Raw genomic sequence first — 16752 nt, forward strand, 5'->3', positions numbered from 1 at the left:
ACCAGGATGAGGGAAGGCTGCTCTAAAGAGAGCTTTGGCTTATAGAAATGGAATAAATAAGTAAAATAAAGTGAAGTCGCAAATCACAGCACCTGCCTCCATATTGGGATGTCACCATGTGCAGGAAGGATGTGAGTTATTATATGATCATATATGTATTATAGCATATATTCCTTGTTCTGCAATGTCTAGAAGCTACGCGCATTTGATAGGCACAGTTTATTCTGCTTCTGCCAGTAATCGGAAATAAAAAGAGAGCGATGCAGGGCACAGAAGCTCTGCCCTCCTGACCTCTTGAAGTTGTGCTTAACCTCAGCATTTCACTATATGCATAGAGGGAGCGCTGTTTACATGCTTGTCTTCTTACCCATCATGACTAAAAATCTATTTAAACAAAAACAAAACTGAGATTCTTGGGATGCAGAATTTTGTGCCCAACATCAATTCCATATTACAGTGGCACTGGGGAATATAGTAGATGGCTGTGTGTTTTGAACCAATTTTCTTGGGTGTCCTTGGCAAAGTTGTGTTTTCACTGAAAGAGCAAGCACAAGCTGACATCTGTTTATTATCTGACCAGCTCTTGCCAGTGAAAATGCATAAGCTTTCAAGCTTCACAGAGCTCTTCTTCATGAAGGGTACTGAGAAGTTTGCAAAGCACTCTCTGGCCTCTGCCGTTGGCCAAGGCGCCAAAGCGAAGAGCAGCTGGGGCACTTCTGTCAGCCAGACAGAAGCAGGAAGCTTGCTTTCCTTCTCCTCCCTGCCTGAAAGAGCACTGGCCAGCTGTCCGGTGTACTGCAGAGCTGAAACGAAACATGTTCTGTCCAAGAGCTGCTGTGTGTGTGCATGCGTACATGTGCATGTGCGTGAGAGAATGTTATGCATCCCTTAGTTACATCATATTTGGACTAGTGTAACACACTCTATGTGGAGCTTCTTTTGAAAGCTGTTCAGAAACGTCAGCTGTTCCAGAATGCTACGGCCAGACTGTTGACCAGGGCTGGAGCATGCGTCTCCCTTCTTGCCCCACCTTTACTGGCTACCTGTCTGTTTCTGGGCACAATTCAGAGTGCTGGTTATGACCTATAAAGCCCTACATGGCTTTGGAACAGCTACCTGAATGACTGCCTTCTACACAAGCCTGCCTGGTTCCCAAGCTCTTGAGGCCCTTCTTTTGAGTCCATTCCTTCAGAATCACACTTGGTTGTGACCTGAGAGGGCCTTTTCGATTCCCACTCCTAGGCTGTGGAACTAGGTTCACTCCTTCCCCTGCTGTCCTTCTGCTGGTTTGCAAATTTTTCTTTATTTAAAAAGGCTTTTAATCTATCAGTGGGTCTGGCGGGCTGGGTGCTGTTTTTAATACATTTTTTTTCTGTAATTGTGTTTTCATTGCATTTTAATCTTATATTTTAATTAATTCCAATTGGTTTGGTAGGTTGCCTTGAGTGCCATTTTTTTCGGTAGAAAGACAGGGTAAAAATAAAAATAAGTAAAGTGCTTTCCCTCCCAATTCCTTTTGTATTGTTTTCTGCTTGACCCTGCTCACAGGTTTAAAATCTATCTTTATTTCTTTAGCTCTGAACAGTGCTTAGAAAACCTTCGGTGATTTATAAGCAAGAAACACTATTTCTTAATTATGGTAATAAAGGATATACACATCCCCATTCTCCTCCAGGTAGTAGCTTAATATCAGACAGATGGCCTACTAGGTTCCTGTTCTTTTCTGAGCCTAGCAGAGCAATAGATAATGTCCCAAGGAACATTATCCCTCTTTTTAGGCCTTGCTCTTTGGGCAGTAACACTATCCTAGAAACGATCTTATTACTTTCCTGATACTGGGGATGGGATGGGACCCTGAGAGATAGTAGGGCCTTTTCAGATTTCAGTATCGTTAGGAATAAACCACTTTGTTGAAATTAAATCAGTGTTCTAGCAATTTAACACACAAACAATTCTTTTAGCAGGAATTATAACTGACCTTTGCAAGACAGGGTGGATTCAGAGTCTTTATCAGATCATAATGTATCTCTCTTTAGCTGCCTGTTTTGTTGTAGGGCTATAACATCAAAGCTGCAGAGAATGGGTAGTGAATCAGCATTGCCCCCTGTTGGTTAAAACTATTAAAATAAAAATAGTTTTCATCTTTGAATTAAGGTTGTTGATTCCTTTGCATGAGGACATCCTTCGTCTGTTATTAAGACAATGGAACAAAATTGAATTGACCCAATAAAATACGTTGACATTTTATTTATTTGTTTATTTGTTTTACAACATGTATATACCGCTGTATCTCTAACAAGATTCCCCAGCAGTGAACAATAAAAAGAATAAATATACAGAATAAAAATATTTTAAATCACGTTGTGCCAATAAAACTGTGGCTGGTTAGTCAGAGAAGGCTTGTTTTAAATACTAATGTCTTTAGTAGGTGCAGAAAGCAAACTGGGTTATGGAAGCTATTAGTTTAGAGCAGCTATGTGGCAACTCCCCATGTCATCTTTTATCTCCTGTTGAAGTTTTTCTCCATTGGTTTGTTAGGTCACTTGTTTAGCCATTAGCTCTAGAAACATAGGAAGCTGGTTGGTCCATCTAGCCCAGTATTGTTAGCACTGACTGGCAGTGGCGCTTCAAGGAATTAGGTGGGACTTTCCACAGGCCTCCCTAAAGATGTTGGAGATTGAATCTGAGACCTTCTGCATGGGAAGCATGTGCTCTAGCGCTGAACTATGACCCCTCCTCATTTCCTGAGTTATGGCCCCCTCTTGAATCTAGGAACTGTTAGCCGCAGCTAGTCCCATATATTCAATTTTGACTAACATATGCTGGATTGTTTATTTGCTGGCTATGCCTTGATCCAAGAGCACTTAGTACTATAACAATGGTGAAGTGTGGCTTCAGTCAGTGCTTGGCTGTTTTGAGCATTTTAAAGGCAGAGCTAGATACCGTATTTCTTCGATTGTAAGACGCCATCAATTGTAAGACACACACTAATTTCAGTACCACCAACAGAAAAAAAGCCCTAAGACATGCCTGAGATTCTAAGACGCACCCCGTTTTTAAAGATGTTTATATGGGGAAAAAGTGCGTCTTGGAATTGAAGAAATACGGTAGTATAATGAACAAATATTAAAATCCTTACAAATTATTTTCAATTCTCATTAGTGGAGTTTAATACAAACATAATGTGTTGATTAATGGAGGGGAAATCCCCAAACACCTTCTTCACAATCATCTTTGGAGAAAAGCAAATAAGAGGGAATTAACAAAATATCACACATACTCAGTAATGGTACAAAATACTTATTTATTTATTATATTTTTATACCGCCCAATAGCCGAAGCTGTATGTTGGGTTGTATGAAGGAAACAAAAGAAGCTTACATGCAAGTTATTAAAAGCAACAGCCACTGCTTATCTCAGAATATGGAATGATGCATCTTCTGTTTCTGGTACACATAAGCCCCCTTCGCACATAACTCTTTAGTAATGCATGGACATTCGGAGGTGGGGCAGGAGCATCCTTCACATGGTTCACACGTAAAGAGGTCTGAAGTCTTTTTAGCTTCAGAGCTACCTTTTGACATTCCGGGTAAGCTTGATTTGCTACTTGTGAGTGAGGATTCCCCATGAAACCTGACATTCATAACTTGCCATCAGAAGTTTGTGGAATGCTTAAGGCCAGCCGTAGGAATCCAAGTTCCAGAACCTTGCCAATGAGCAGTTGTACTCTTGGATAGTGACAGTTGAAAAGTCATGGGTGAGTTATTTGTGTTATTTGTGGTGAGGGTGCACAAAAGCAACTGTCAATGTACATAGTCTGCCCCCAAGTTCACTCCCTTCCTCTAGATGTCTTGGGATTCATGTCTTGGGTAGGCAGTCTTATTTCTCCATAGGCTTGCAACACAGTGCTTGTCCTTTATCTGTTGTTGCCATGGAGACAGAGAGAGCCTTGAGCCATGCTGAGCCAGGGAGTTAGAAGAGAAAGAGTATGGTAGAACTGGTTTGGAATGGGAATAGTGGGGAAAGGTCTAATAAGGAAGACTGGTGAGATGGATGTGGATTGACCCATGGGGAAGAAAGAAGAATTGACTGATTAGCAAAGTTTGCCCTGTTGTGAAGAAGGATGTAGGAGGTGACTTTAGGCCCAGAAATGATACTTCTAATGTACAAACACTTGAGTGTGTAATCTTTGGATGGATTTGGGACTTTAATCTGATTTTAAATTGTGGCTGCCTGTCTGAAGAGAGTGTTCAGTGTGGATCCAAAGTAGGTAACCATATGTCTAACAAAGTTCACAGTCATTAAAATAATACTTTCATTAAGACCATTTAATGTTCAAAGAGCAGCATACAAGCTTTCAAGTCACCCAGAATTCCTTGAAATTGAATTTTAAAAATTGCAATGAGGAAGAGACTTGAGCCCCAGGGGTCTCTTTCAATTGTAGACTAGACGAATATTTGACAGGGATTCAGCCTGTGGGCCACACCATTAAGCTCCAGGCAAAAAATGAAGACTGCCCCAGAAAGACCAGCAAGGAAGACCCTTTCAATCATTTCCCTTGAGCAGAATACTGCCTGGTTTCTCTCCAGGCTTGCTCACTAGCTTAAGAAACCCAGAAAGTCCCTACTGCTGATCCCTGGCATAGATGACCTTTGCTTCTGCCTTGCTGTGCCTTCACTTTATGCGCTAGTGAGCCTTTCTCACTCTGGCACAGGTGCCAACCATGAAGCAGTACCTGTAAAAATGAGAAGGTCCAGATTTTTTTCTCTCTAGTATGAGCATTCAACAGACTATCTGAAAGCTTCTTTCTGTAGCCATGAGGGTTAAAAACTTGCTTTGTTTAATTTAAAGCAGCCTTGTAAATAAGCCCAGAAAAGTTACGGTTATGTTTTTGTAATAACCTGCTGTAGGTGGCCAGAGGTCCTTCAACAGCCCACTGATTTTCTATCCTGGGGTGTGTAGAGGATAGATTTCCTTTGGGAACTCATTTTGTTTTAAAACAAAATGAGCCCAGAGGAAGAAGGGGTGCTCTATTCCTCCTCTGCCAGCCCGCTCAGTCTCATCTGCCTAGATTTCCTTGTCACCTATGGCTACCAGGATATTGCTTAAATACAAGGCTGTTTTATAGTTGGGAGGCTCAGGATTTTGGCGAATGTACTTGAGTCTGGGCTGGCAGCCAGATTAAGTTAATCACAGTGTGATTACATTTGCACAGTAAAATCTGCTTGTATTTCTAATCTGCTACAGTGCTGGCCTTTTACTTACCAAAGTGCTTCTCCTGTGGAAAATTCTCAGGGATTGTCATCTTCAACACGTTATTCTAAAAAAATCTTAGGTCAGAGAAACGTACACATGTCAAGTTCTCTTTTTCTGTGACCCGCTTTCCTCCTAATTCGTCAGACTTACCCATCCTATTTCCTTGCCTTGCTAACAGCAGCCAGTGATGTGGAGCAGGTACAGGGACATGTAGAGAAGTGCTGCAGGATAGACATCTGACTGAACTTCATTGGGGACAGGGGCAGGGTGGGGGAATTTATATGAGAGTTGCACATTCTTCTTGTCCTATGTATAATTCTACATAATGGGTCTTCTTGCTCGCACAGGACCGTTCTACTTACAGTATTATCCTTTATCTCAGCCATCTGTAGCCTTCCCCAGCCTGATGCCCTCCAGATGTGTCATCCAAGCTGGGAAGGAGAGGGGTTGTAGTACAACACATCTAGAGATCCCTGGGTTGGGGAAGGCTGTTGTAGAGAAATCCCTGGGGTCTGGTTTACTTGTGCTAATGAGCTGCTTTTACCTCATCCCTCCTCATGCACTATCCCTCCCTGTGCACGGGACTGTTTGGAGAAAGGTTGTTATAAACCAAACTGTCCATGGAGTCATCCTGCAGCTGTTTTAGCAATTGTTGTTGCTCTGAATGTTGCAGATGTCATTCAGGAAACTTCTTCAGGGTGTCTCTACATACAGCCCAACTCATGGTGCTTTCTCAGAGGTGTACTCTATACAGGAGAGATCATTTGGAGAGTTAGGGGAAAGAGATCATTTGGACAGTCCAGTTACTATGGCCTGGTTTGCAAGTAACCCCAAGCCAGAAATTGATCCAGAGATCTCTTGTGTAAGTGGAAAGGCATTTCCACTTGTGCAAGGCAGCCTCACTGATTTTTTTTTAGACTTTCCCATCCTCCTGCAACCTCCATGCACCATTCCAGATGGTCCCTCAACCCTCATGAGAGCCTTTGGGGCTGTAAGGCGGTGGGGGGGACGGGGAACCATGAAAGCTCTGTTGTTCAAGCGGAGTTCTGCTCCATCTTTTTTGGATCCAGAGAGAATGATTTATTTTCTTCAGGATTATTGTTTATTCATGTACTGAAAGCCATAAAGTTAATTGACCAAGCTTTCTTTGCATAAGTGACGGACTTAATTTTTTGTAAGTATGTGGGTATGTCACGTTAGCTTGACACTTCACCGAGTGTCCTTTTCCCATTCACATATGTGCTGGAGCAGATAAAATGTTTTTAGGTGTTGACAGCCTTATCCCATCCTTGAGGATCAGTGTGTGTGTCTGTATATGTGTGTATATATACATACTGTGGTTTTTTAAAAAATCCTGACCTCTTGTGCTCAAAAGACATTGTGCAAATATGCTCGGAGGCTTTTGTATATTGAATGCCCTGCCAGGCTATTGCTGGCAGAGTGGGAGGAAGATGGAGGCAATGCTTGGCTCTCCGTTCTCTTTTTAATTGTTTTTCCTTTAAAACATTTAAACTCTTTGGCTGGGGCAGGGCTGAGGCTGGAGAGGCCATAGGATTTTTTGTATCCTGTTCTCTCCTGTCCCCTACTGGAGCGCCTCTCCCTTTTCTTTGCTCCAAGGCCGCATTTGAGACCTCAGCATGCATCTGGCATGTTTTTTTCCTCAGTGGTGCAGAGAGGAATCACAGCTCAGAATATCCCTCCCAATATTCTAGCAGTATCTACAGGTTGGGAGAGGGTATCCGAACAATCCTAGGGTCATGGGACGCTTTTCCAGAGACCATAAGATCGCTCTGTAAACTGCTTGATTTGTTTTGATGGCAGCATTTCACATTATTGGGCCCGTGGTGTGTGGAAATGGTAAGTAGGTTTGCCAAGAACAAGAGCGGTAGAGCCTACAGCATCCGCCATAGACTAACCATGCCATTTTGCTAGGCAACCTTGGCTAAACTCCATTTTATTGCACGTTGATATTTCCATTGTAGTTGGAAGTGTTTTTAACGCTGTGTTTTAATGCTGTGTTTTTAATATTGTATTTTAATACTGTGACCTGCTGAGAGATTTAATTATATGCAGCGGTATATAAATATCACAAATAATAATAAAAATAACATAAGTATTTGGCCTTGATAGTAATCATGGCAGCTATCACCTAAGTGTTATTGGTTTTCCTTTATATAGTATATATATGTAAAACTATTTCCCCCCCTTCTTTCTTTTGTATTACTAGGTTCGCGACGCAGCAATAAATAGCCTAGTAGAAATCTACAGACATGTAGGTGAGCGTGTAAGAGCCGATCTCAGCAAAAAGGGATTGCCACAATCTCGGTGAGTGAAGAGTTATTTCAATATTTCCTTGTAGGACTTTGTTTATAGTTCAATAATAATAATAATAATAATAATAATAATAATAGTAATAATAATAATTTTTCTTACCTGTCTCTCCATCGAGGTGAGGAACAACATTGAATACAAAAATACAATAAAATACACAAAACTGATTAAAAACTTATAAAACGAATACATTATTAAAATCTTTAAAACTTTTAAGACATCTTCAAATTTGACTAGGTAGGCCTGCTGGAAGAGATCAGTCTTTACGGCTTTCTTAAATTTGGAAAGACTGCTAAGTTGGCGACTTCCTCCCGGCAGGCCATTCCACAGTCTGGGTGCGTCAGAAGAGAAGGTCATGTGATCGTTGCCTTTTAAAAAAACTTGTTCCATGTTATTTTCATTTCATTTCATTTCATTTCTATACTGCCCAATAGACAAAACTCTATGGGTGGTTACAACCATTCATAAAGTAATAAAATACAGTATAAAAATACAGCGTAAAATGTAGCATAAAAATTTACATACACAACATTTAAAAGGATTTAGACTGCTAAAAACAGTTTCAGTAAAACACTAGACCTGCTTAGATGACTGACATAAATGCCCCATCCTATGCCACTAAATTATTATTATTATATATAATATAATATAATAAATATTAATAATAATATTTATATACCGCTCAATTATCTAACACAGATTCCAAAACGGTGAACATGGGTATAAACAGTAAAAGAAAGAAGATTAAAAACGCAAATTAAAATTGTTCAATTTGAAAACAAAGGAATCAGAGAAACAGCGGCTAGTCAGTTGAGGAAGGATTCTTGAAACAGAGTTGTTTTCAGGAAACGCCAGAAGCAGCCTAGCGTTGGCACCTGCCTGATCTCCATGGGCAGAGAGTTCCACAGAGAAGTGACCACTACACTAAATGCTGTTCTCCTGATGGATTCCAGTCTGGCCCCAGGTCCACATGGAACCACCAGGAGCAGGCCCTCCTGACGACCTTGGTGATAGGGCAGGTTGGTAAGGGAGAAGGCGCTCTCTCAGGTATCCTGCTCCCAAATTGTTTAAATGCCATTAAGTGCCTGGGAATAGAGAGCAGTCTTCGCCTGGTGCTGAAAAGATGACGGTGCTGGCACCAAGTGGACCTCAGTGGGAAGCTCATGCCATAGTCAGGGGTCCACCAGTGAAAAGGCTCTCTCTCTCTCTTGTCACCACCCTCCCAAGCCTCCAATTCAAGGACACGTTTACTCCCTTTTTCTAGTCAGGGAAAAACTAAACACAGATATTTATTTGTCCTGCATCCTCATCCCAAATGGGGAAGGAGGATTTTCTTTTCTTTTCTTTTCTTTTCTTTTCTTTTCTTTTCTTTTCTTTTCTTTTCTTTTCTTTTCTTTTCTTCACAAGGCTAAACATACACAGTTCCTTCAATATTTCCTTGTAGGACTTAGACCTCTGATCATAATTCTTTCCTTTTTAAAAAACTTGTTCCAATTTATCTGATGGGGGTTCCAGAACTGGACATAGCAGATGAGGGGAGAGCTTTTTGAAGGGCTTTCCTCTTTGTCATTAAAACTGGACACACAAATATAATTTGTTTGATTTCGGTGAAATTTTGCCAAAGTCTGCATTCTCAAAGGCTTTGCAGTTTTTTCTGTTCAACTGTTACCTTCCCCTTTCAAACCAGGTTGAACATCATTTTTACAAAATTCGATGAGGTCCAGAAATCAGGAACTATGATCCAAGGATCGGGTGGTGAGTAGAAATGTCGTTACATTTATTTGTTTCCGATAAGATGAGACCAGTCATGTAGGTGTGCTCTTAATTTTCTTATATTGATTTGTTAAGTATAACATGGCCATCATGATTTCCTTGTCCAATAATTTACCAGTTAGGTGATATTGTACCCAGTATTTAGATGGCCTGGTTTGCACATTAAAGCTACCCAGGATTTGTTTAAACCCTAGGTAGTTATGAATGAGTGGGAGTGAGCAACCATGCTTGCTGCTGGTTGCCTGTCTGCTTCTGCTGAGCTAATCAACATTTATCATGTCTGAATCTGGAATTTTGGGTTGCTGGGGAAGGAACAGCTCAAACTTGTAATCCACGGTTTGTTCTTGGGCTTCATTTACAACAATCTGCAGTTTCACAAAACATGGGTTGTTGCGACATGTGGCTGGGTCTTTTGGTTACTTCATGGTTTGTGATTTGTGGTGAACTATAACATCTGAACTGGCAAATAATGGTTTGTGCTTGCCCTGAAAATCAGGATCAAACTGGTTACTGATTTCACAGCTGCTTAGCTTCCAACCACACAAAGCATCAAGTTTTCCAAAACTGTACTCTAAGCCCATATTTGTTTAATGTTAAGGAAGGCTTAAGTTAAAAATGATTTGAGATTCTACTTTGGTTGATGAGAGTGGCCAGTGAAACCTACAACAAAATATTTTGCTTGCTTATTTAGAATCAGATCATACTGTTAATTTTCTTCTTGTGTTCTGGTTGAGGGGCATGGATAGAGATAACTCTGTACCTGGCATTTATTTATTTATTTATTTTTATTTATTACATTTTTATACCGCCCAATAGCCGAAGCTCTCTGGGCAGTTCACAAAAAATAAAACCATAATAAAACAACCAACAGGTTAAAAGCACAAATACAAAATACAGTATCAAAAGCACAACCAGGATAAAACCACACAGCAAAATTGATATAAGATTAAAATACAGAGTTAAAACAGTAAAATTTAAATTTAAGTTAAAATTAAGTGTTAAAATACTGAGTGAATAAAAAGGTCTTCAGCTGGTGACGAAAGGAGTACAGTGTAGGCGCCAGGCGGACCTCTCTGGGGAGCTCATTCCACAACCGGGGTGCCACAGCGGAGAAATGGCATCTAGATATGGCAATTAGGAGACTGTCTATATGATGCTAAATATGATCCGGATTTATCCATGTGATGTCCTCATTCTGAAACTCATAAGAATAAATATGATCCCTATGTTTCAATTCCCAAAGTACTCATGCTGGATTAGTTTTTACAAGTGTGTCACACAACAAATGTTTATGGAGAAGGGGGAGGAGGTCAGGATCATCTTCCCTCTGTACCCCCACCCATGCTTCCAGAATCCAGGGAGCCAACTTGGACACCCAAGTGTTTCAGCCACACCTCTGCTTGAGCTGAATTGAAGGCTCACGTCCCCCATGATGGCTGCTGCTGCTGCTGCTGCTGAAAGGTGTCTATGAGTTCATGATTGTCCCTCCGCCCCCCAACAAGTTCCCAAGCCCTCATATCTTGAGCTCAGTGGGTGAATCTGACAAGATGCGTTAATCTCTATGGTTGAAAGTCTGCAGGCTCCCATGAAAGCATCAGGGCTGGTTAACCTCTCCCTTTTGTCTCTGAAGCCATGCCTGGGAATCACTTTGGCTCAGAAAATATGAATTGTCTAAGGCCACCACCACCCAGCCCTTCACAGTCCTTTTTAAACTGTGAAGGGCCTTGCAGTTTAAAGGCTCATTTGGAGCTTCTAGACTACATCCGCATCTCCCTCATTTTCTTCCCTTGCCCAACTCTCTCACTTGTATTCTTTTCTAAATACCTGCCTGTGGGTGGGGGTGGGGTGTCTCCTAGTATGCACCTGCCCCTTTCCTGCACCTGTTTGGGTATTATCCTAGTCCATAAGAGCCATTCCTATTTTATGACTTTAGGATGTGATGATAGGACTTGTTAGGAACAAAAACCTTTATGCAAAGTTAGTTGTGCTCAAGTCCCATTTGGGATCCATGGAATGGTTCTTGTTCACTTATAAATCATCTAAACACTGTACAGATAATAAAAGTTAAGACATTCCTTCCCCATAGGCTTACATGATGCAAAATAAATGTGAACGGAAGAGAAAAGCAAATAACAATGAATTTAAATTCCATTAATTTGAGTCAGGATTGAGTGTTTTTTTTATGTTCGGGATTGATATTTGTTTTTGTATCACAATGCCTTTTTTTTTTAAAGCTTGTAAATTGGCTTGAGAATTACGGTAAGGGAGGGGGGGTATACTTTGGTGCTAATCCAAGCTGTGGTTGGATTAGCACCAAAGGTTTTTTAATTCAGCTTGAGTGAATTTACATTTTGAAATTAATACCAATTTTATAAAAGTTAACTAATCTTTGCTAACCTTTGTGTGAACTTTAATATTTTTCTCTTTAGTAGCAGAGAGCCTTATTATTATATTTATTTATTAAAACATTTGTATCCCGACCTATATCACAAGGATCTCAGGGCGGCATACAGGTAAAATCATACAAACAATCTAAAACAATAAATATACACAGCTAAAAACAAATTAAACAAATTAATAAGCTAAAACCAGTATAGAATTTAAAAACAGCAAAACCAATTAAAATTATGTACAGGCTTGGTGAATTTAGCCATCAAAGGCTTTGTTTAAAAGCCATATCTTAACTTGGCGCCGAAATGAAACCAGTGCCGGTGCCAGTCGGGCCTCCAAGGGGAGGGTATTCCACACGTGGGGTGCCACAACAGAGAAAGCCCTCTCCCACGTGCCACCATAGTGTATGTCTTGTGTTGGTGGGACACGGAGAAGGGCTGTTCCAACAGATCTCAAGTCTCAGGCAGGTATATATAGGGAGAGGTGCTCCCTCAATTACCGAGGTCCCAAGCCGTTTAGGGCTTTAAATGTCATTACCAACACCTTGAATTCTGACTGGAAGCATATTGGCAGCCAGTGCACTTCCTTTAAGACTTGTGTTATATGGTCTCTGTAAGATGTACTAGTCAGCAGTCTAGCTGCTGCATTATGCACTAGCTGCAACTTCTGAGTCATCTTCAAGGGCTGCCCCACGGAGAGTGCATTGCAGTATTATTATTATTATTATTATTATTATTATTATTATTATTATTATTATTTAGCACCAACAATGTACTTGGTGCTGCACAAAATATACAAATAAAACAGCGATACCCCGCCTAGAGGCTTACATCTAAAATCACATTAAAACATATGAAGGGGGCAGAAGGGGTTCACAAAGCAGAATCACAAAGTCTAATTGGGAAGTTACCAGCGCGTGCACTACTGTGGCTAGGTTATCCCTGTCCAGGAAAGTCCGTAGCTGGTGGATCAGCTGAAGCTGACCCCAAGTACTCTGGGCCACGGAGTCCACCTGGGCCTCCAGTGACAATTGTAATTGGTAATTTATTCATCCAGTGTTACTGTGGTGTTTTGTTGCAGTCTTCAGCCAACCCCGATAGAACAACAAAGTTTGTTTTCATCATATGAAAGAACGGTCAAATTTTAAACTGAATATAGGAGAAGCTACATAGCTGAGAGCCTGTTGTTTTCATTTGTTTTGAAATTCAACATAGTTTAAGGGTCCTAATTTGGAAATGACTAAAGTAGGTTTATCTTAATTTTAACTGACAATGTTGTATGCAGTATTAGTATCTGATACAATCTTTGAATTTACACAGAAATCGTATTTTACGGTACCATTATGTTGATGTGTATTAAGTGGAAGCTGCTTTGGCAGCTGTCAACACGGATAGACAGTGACCAATATGGAAGAGTAAAATTTGGCAGTTCCTAAATGATCAGAGCTAGAGACACTTAGCTCAAAGAATTTTCATTCTGAGCAACAGAAATACTGGGTACTTTCAGATTTATAAATTGGAGGTTCTTTCTGTTGGATGTTCTGTATCCATTGTAACTACATAAAGAGCCATTGACACCATAATCTTTCAAGCTGTATTGTCCTAGACTTCTCATATTTGCTGGTGATATTCACCACTGTTTATGCTGTGACAGTTTGCTTTGCTACAACATAGAAAAAAGGAGCTTTGCAAAGTAATTTGAACTTGACCTTCTAAATCTCTCAGTGCAAATAAGGTTGTTGTTGTTTTTGCTTAATGAAGGAATATATTTGCCATTAGGCCCAGAGATTGGCTTTTGAGGGTCAGCTTAGGACAGCCTTCCCCAACTTGGTTCTTTCCAGATGTTTTAGGCTAAAACTCCCAGCATCTCTGAACACTGTACATGCTGACTGGGCTAATGAGAGTTGAAATTGAAAACATCTGAGGGCACAAAGTTGGGCAAGACTGATTTAGGACTTTTAGGCCACCATGACAACTATAAGAGCATTCGAGAGCATAGCTGGTTTGATGCATTCTGTAATGCTAAGAAATGAATTAAACAAAGAAATAATACATGATAAATACACTCCCATTAGAATAGTAGGATATTTAGGTTTTTCCATCCTGCTTATGGATCCATGGAGGTTTGGAAGAACTCAGTAGGGATCTATCTGGTGAGATTGAATGGCTGACTTGAGAAATAATCTTTTTTCTTTGGCCATTAGTGCTGGAGAACACGGGTGCTCTTTCACTTTTGCTCACAATCCCTCGGCCTTAGGAAGACATGAAGTTTGTGTATATTGGGGGTGGGGAGTAAACATGGCAAAGCTGACCAATTTTAGGAGGTGTTATAGTAAAAGAGCTCCTTCTTCTGTGTTGCGTATAGAATTGAATTAGATTTATGCAGGATCAACGCTTGGTAAATTATATAGACATTGCCTTGAGAAAAAAACATAGCTCTATTTTTTGCAAAATTAAACAATAATGTGTTCATCTGAACAGAAAGGTAGTGGATAGAAAGAATGGATCCCGTTAATAGAAGTCTACCAGGGGGTGGGGGTGTTTTTCCTTTTTCTTCCTTGCTTTTCTTTCTAAAAAACCCCCAGGTAACTGTGCATGGGATGTCAGGATTCTTCAGCAAGAGAATGGATATGGAAAGGGAGACTGGCTAGGAACCAGGATTTTTGGATGGCTGGGTAGATAAAGAACTGGGGTTTCTGGGAGGAGTATTGGTTTTATCTGATCAAAGCCGATGCCAGGCCTTTGCAATACTCTTGGACAGGAGTTGGATTTGAATGGTGTGTTTGTGTGTGAATGATGTTTGCATGGGTGGGTGTATCTGTGTGTTTGCATGGTGGCCCCTGCCACCTTTGCAGACACCCAATGTGGCCTTTGGGGGCCAAAAAAGCCCCTGGAATAGAAGTTTGAATGTGGGAAAGCTGGACTGTAATCCTTGCTCCACTGTGAGGCTCGCACATTTGGTTTTGTGTAAATAATTTTCTTGTTAAGCTACATGTATAAAAGGGCATATTGTAAACCCATTTCAGTTCCTGGAATAGATGAATCAACCAGCGTTTAAGTATGAGGGGTTCTCTCCCCGCTCCATCATTGTCATGCATCAGCATTTTCCTGAAATAGATCTTAAGAAATACCAGCTTTAAGATTCTTACCCATGGGGGCTTTGTTTTTAAGCTTTAATGGTATTATGAATAAAATGCCAGTTGGTGGGGGCAAATTACGACTTGATGTGGGCTTTACTTTTATATAACAGAAAGGAGGATTTTATCTTGTGGCTATGCTGCTAGTTGCTAGGTTACAAGAAGGTCTTTTTAGTCCTTCATAGCCAGAAAATGGAGCGAAGTTGCATGTTGGATTTCTCAGTGGTTCTTAATATGTGTGATGTTTGATTAATTATCTGTACATCTCTGGATGCAGAATTGCATGTTCCTCCTTCTTCACCTCAGGCTTATAGAAAGCTAATTATTTTTCTGTAACTGCTTATTCTAATTACTCAGATATGCTTCTACTTTCAGCGGAAATATGTTTTCAGCATGAGAAAGCCAGAAATTACAGGCCAGCTTGTTGCTATAATATAATGTACGGATCTTTAATTCTATGTGGAAAGAAAAGGAAGCCATTGTATATAAATTATTCCTAAGAACCAGTCCTGTTCCATGTATCACAGTTATAAGGTTGCTGATCCTCAGTGCAATGAAAGTGAAGCACATAAAATATTATTTAACTGCAATTTTGTAAAAATTGGGTTTTGGGATGGATATAGTCATGAGTTCCCAATCTTATGAACTCCCATCCCCATCAAGATTTTTCTTTTAAGAAAGCCCCTTTCTCCAATCACTTCAGGGATGGAAGTCTGATATCCCAGCTGGCAGAACACCTTGCCCACCTGAGTGAGCCTTGCTTGGGGTAATTCTGAGTTAAAGCACCATTTGTGGTGCAGTGTGATGACCATGCAGCTATATATGTGCTCCACTTTCTCAGGTAGGTGGCCCTTACCCAAGTGCATAGGAAGATATTTAAGTGAATAGTTTTTCTCTACATGCTAGCTTTATGGTTTTGACTTGTATAAATTAAATGTGGTAATACGTTTATCCTCATTCACTTCCATTAGGCACGTCAGGTAGAAGGTAATATTTCACATGTTGTCACAGTGATGCTCCCTAAATCAAGAAAGACCTGTCCATGTTTGCCCAGGTGCAAATAAGTTACTTTGCTATCCAGAGCTGCAGTTTCAACATGGCAGGAAGTAGAATGGTTGAGGTATGCAATGTACCTCTTAGATTGGAAATGTACCCCTTAGATTGGGAAGGTGCCCTGGTTCAGACCATCATTCTAGGCTTCATAAACCATGGCTCCTGCAACCTAGGAACAAAGTACCAATGCTGGTGTGTGACTGGAGAAAATAACAGGAGGGGCTCGGGTAGATATATGTGGAATGGGATGGAACACCTGAAGGACAACAGAGATGGTTAACTTATTTGATGGCATTAACTCTTGTCCAAATATCTAAGAGGGAAAAGAAAGGAGCCAAATTATGTAGGGCTCTACATGTTTCAAGATATCTGAGGCAGTGACTCACTGTAGGGATGAAAAACATACACAATAAATATATATTTAAAGCAAGCTATTTCTAAACTCAGAATTACAAAACAGAATTGGATACTCCTGCACAAATATGTATTTAAAGCAAGCTACTTCTAAACTCAGAACTACAAAGCAGAATTGGATACTTTTTAATAATGTTGCATGGGGTACTCAAATAATAGGCAATCGTGTTTTGGTTTGACTTTGAATAAGCAGAGAGAAGAGTTGTCTGTGCTCTGGATTGTGTCATCAAATCAATGGGATACTTACCTGAAAATTTTGAAGAAAAATGGTTATAAATACCTCTGGTTTTCCTGCTAGTTTTCTGGCTATAGGTGTGAGAGTTGGGGGGAAAGCACTATTTTGCTATTGAAACATTGTGTGTGTGTGTGTGTGTGTGTGAGAGAGAGAGAGAGAGAGA

The 16752-nt window shown here is 40.4% G+C and overlaps 1 protein-coding gene across 1 annotated transcript in view; it reads left to right on the forward strand.

The window, feature by feature from the left end:
* The window catches only part of CLASP1 (cytoplasmic linker associated protein 1), a 217624-nt gene that overhangs the window by 77638 nt on the left and 123234 nt on the right, over positions 1-16752 (forward strand). The window contains exons 7-8 of the mRNA XM_063116685.1: positions 7484-7581; positions 9275-9342. Of these exons, the coding sequence (XP_062972755.1) occupies positions 7484-7581; positions 9275-9342 (166 nt within the window). The remainder of the gene's footprint in view (positions 1-7483; positions 7582-9274; positions 9343-16752) is intronic.

The sequence above is a fragment of the Elgaria multicarinata genome, chromosome 2, assembly GCF_023053635.1.
Source record: "Elgaria multicarinata webbii isolate HBS135686 ecotype San Diego chromosome 2, rElgMul1.1.pri, whole genome shotgun sequence".
NCBI lineage: Eukaryota > Metazoa > Chordata > Lepidosauria > Squamata > Anguidae > Elgaria > Elgaria multicarinata.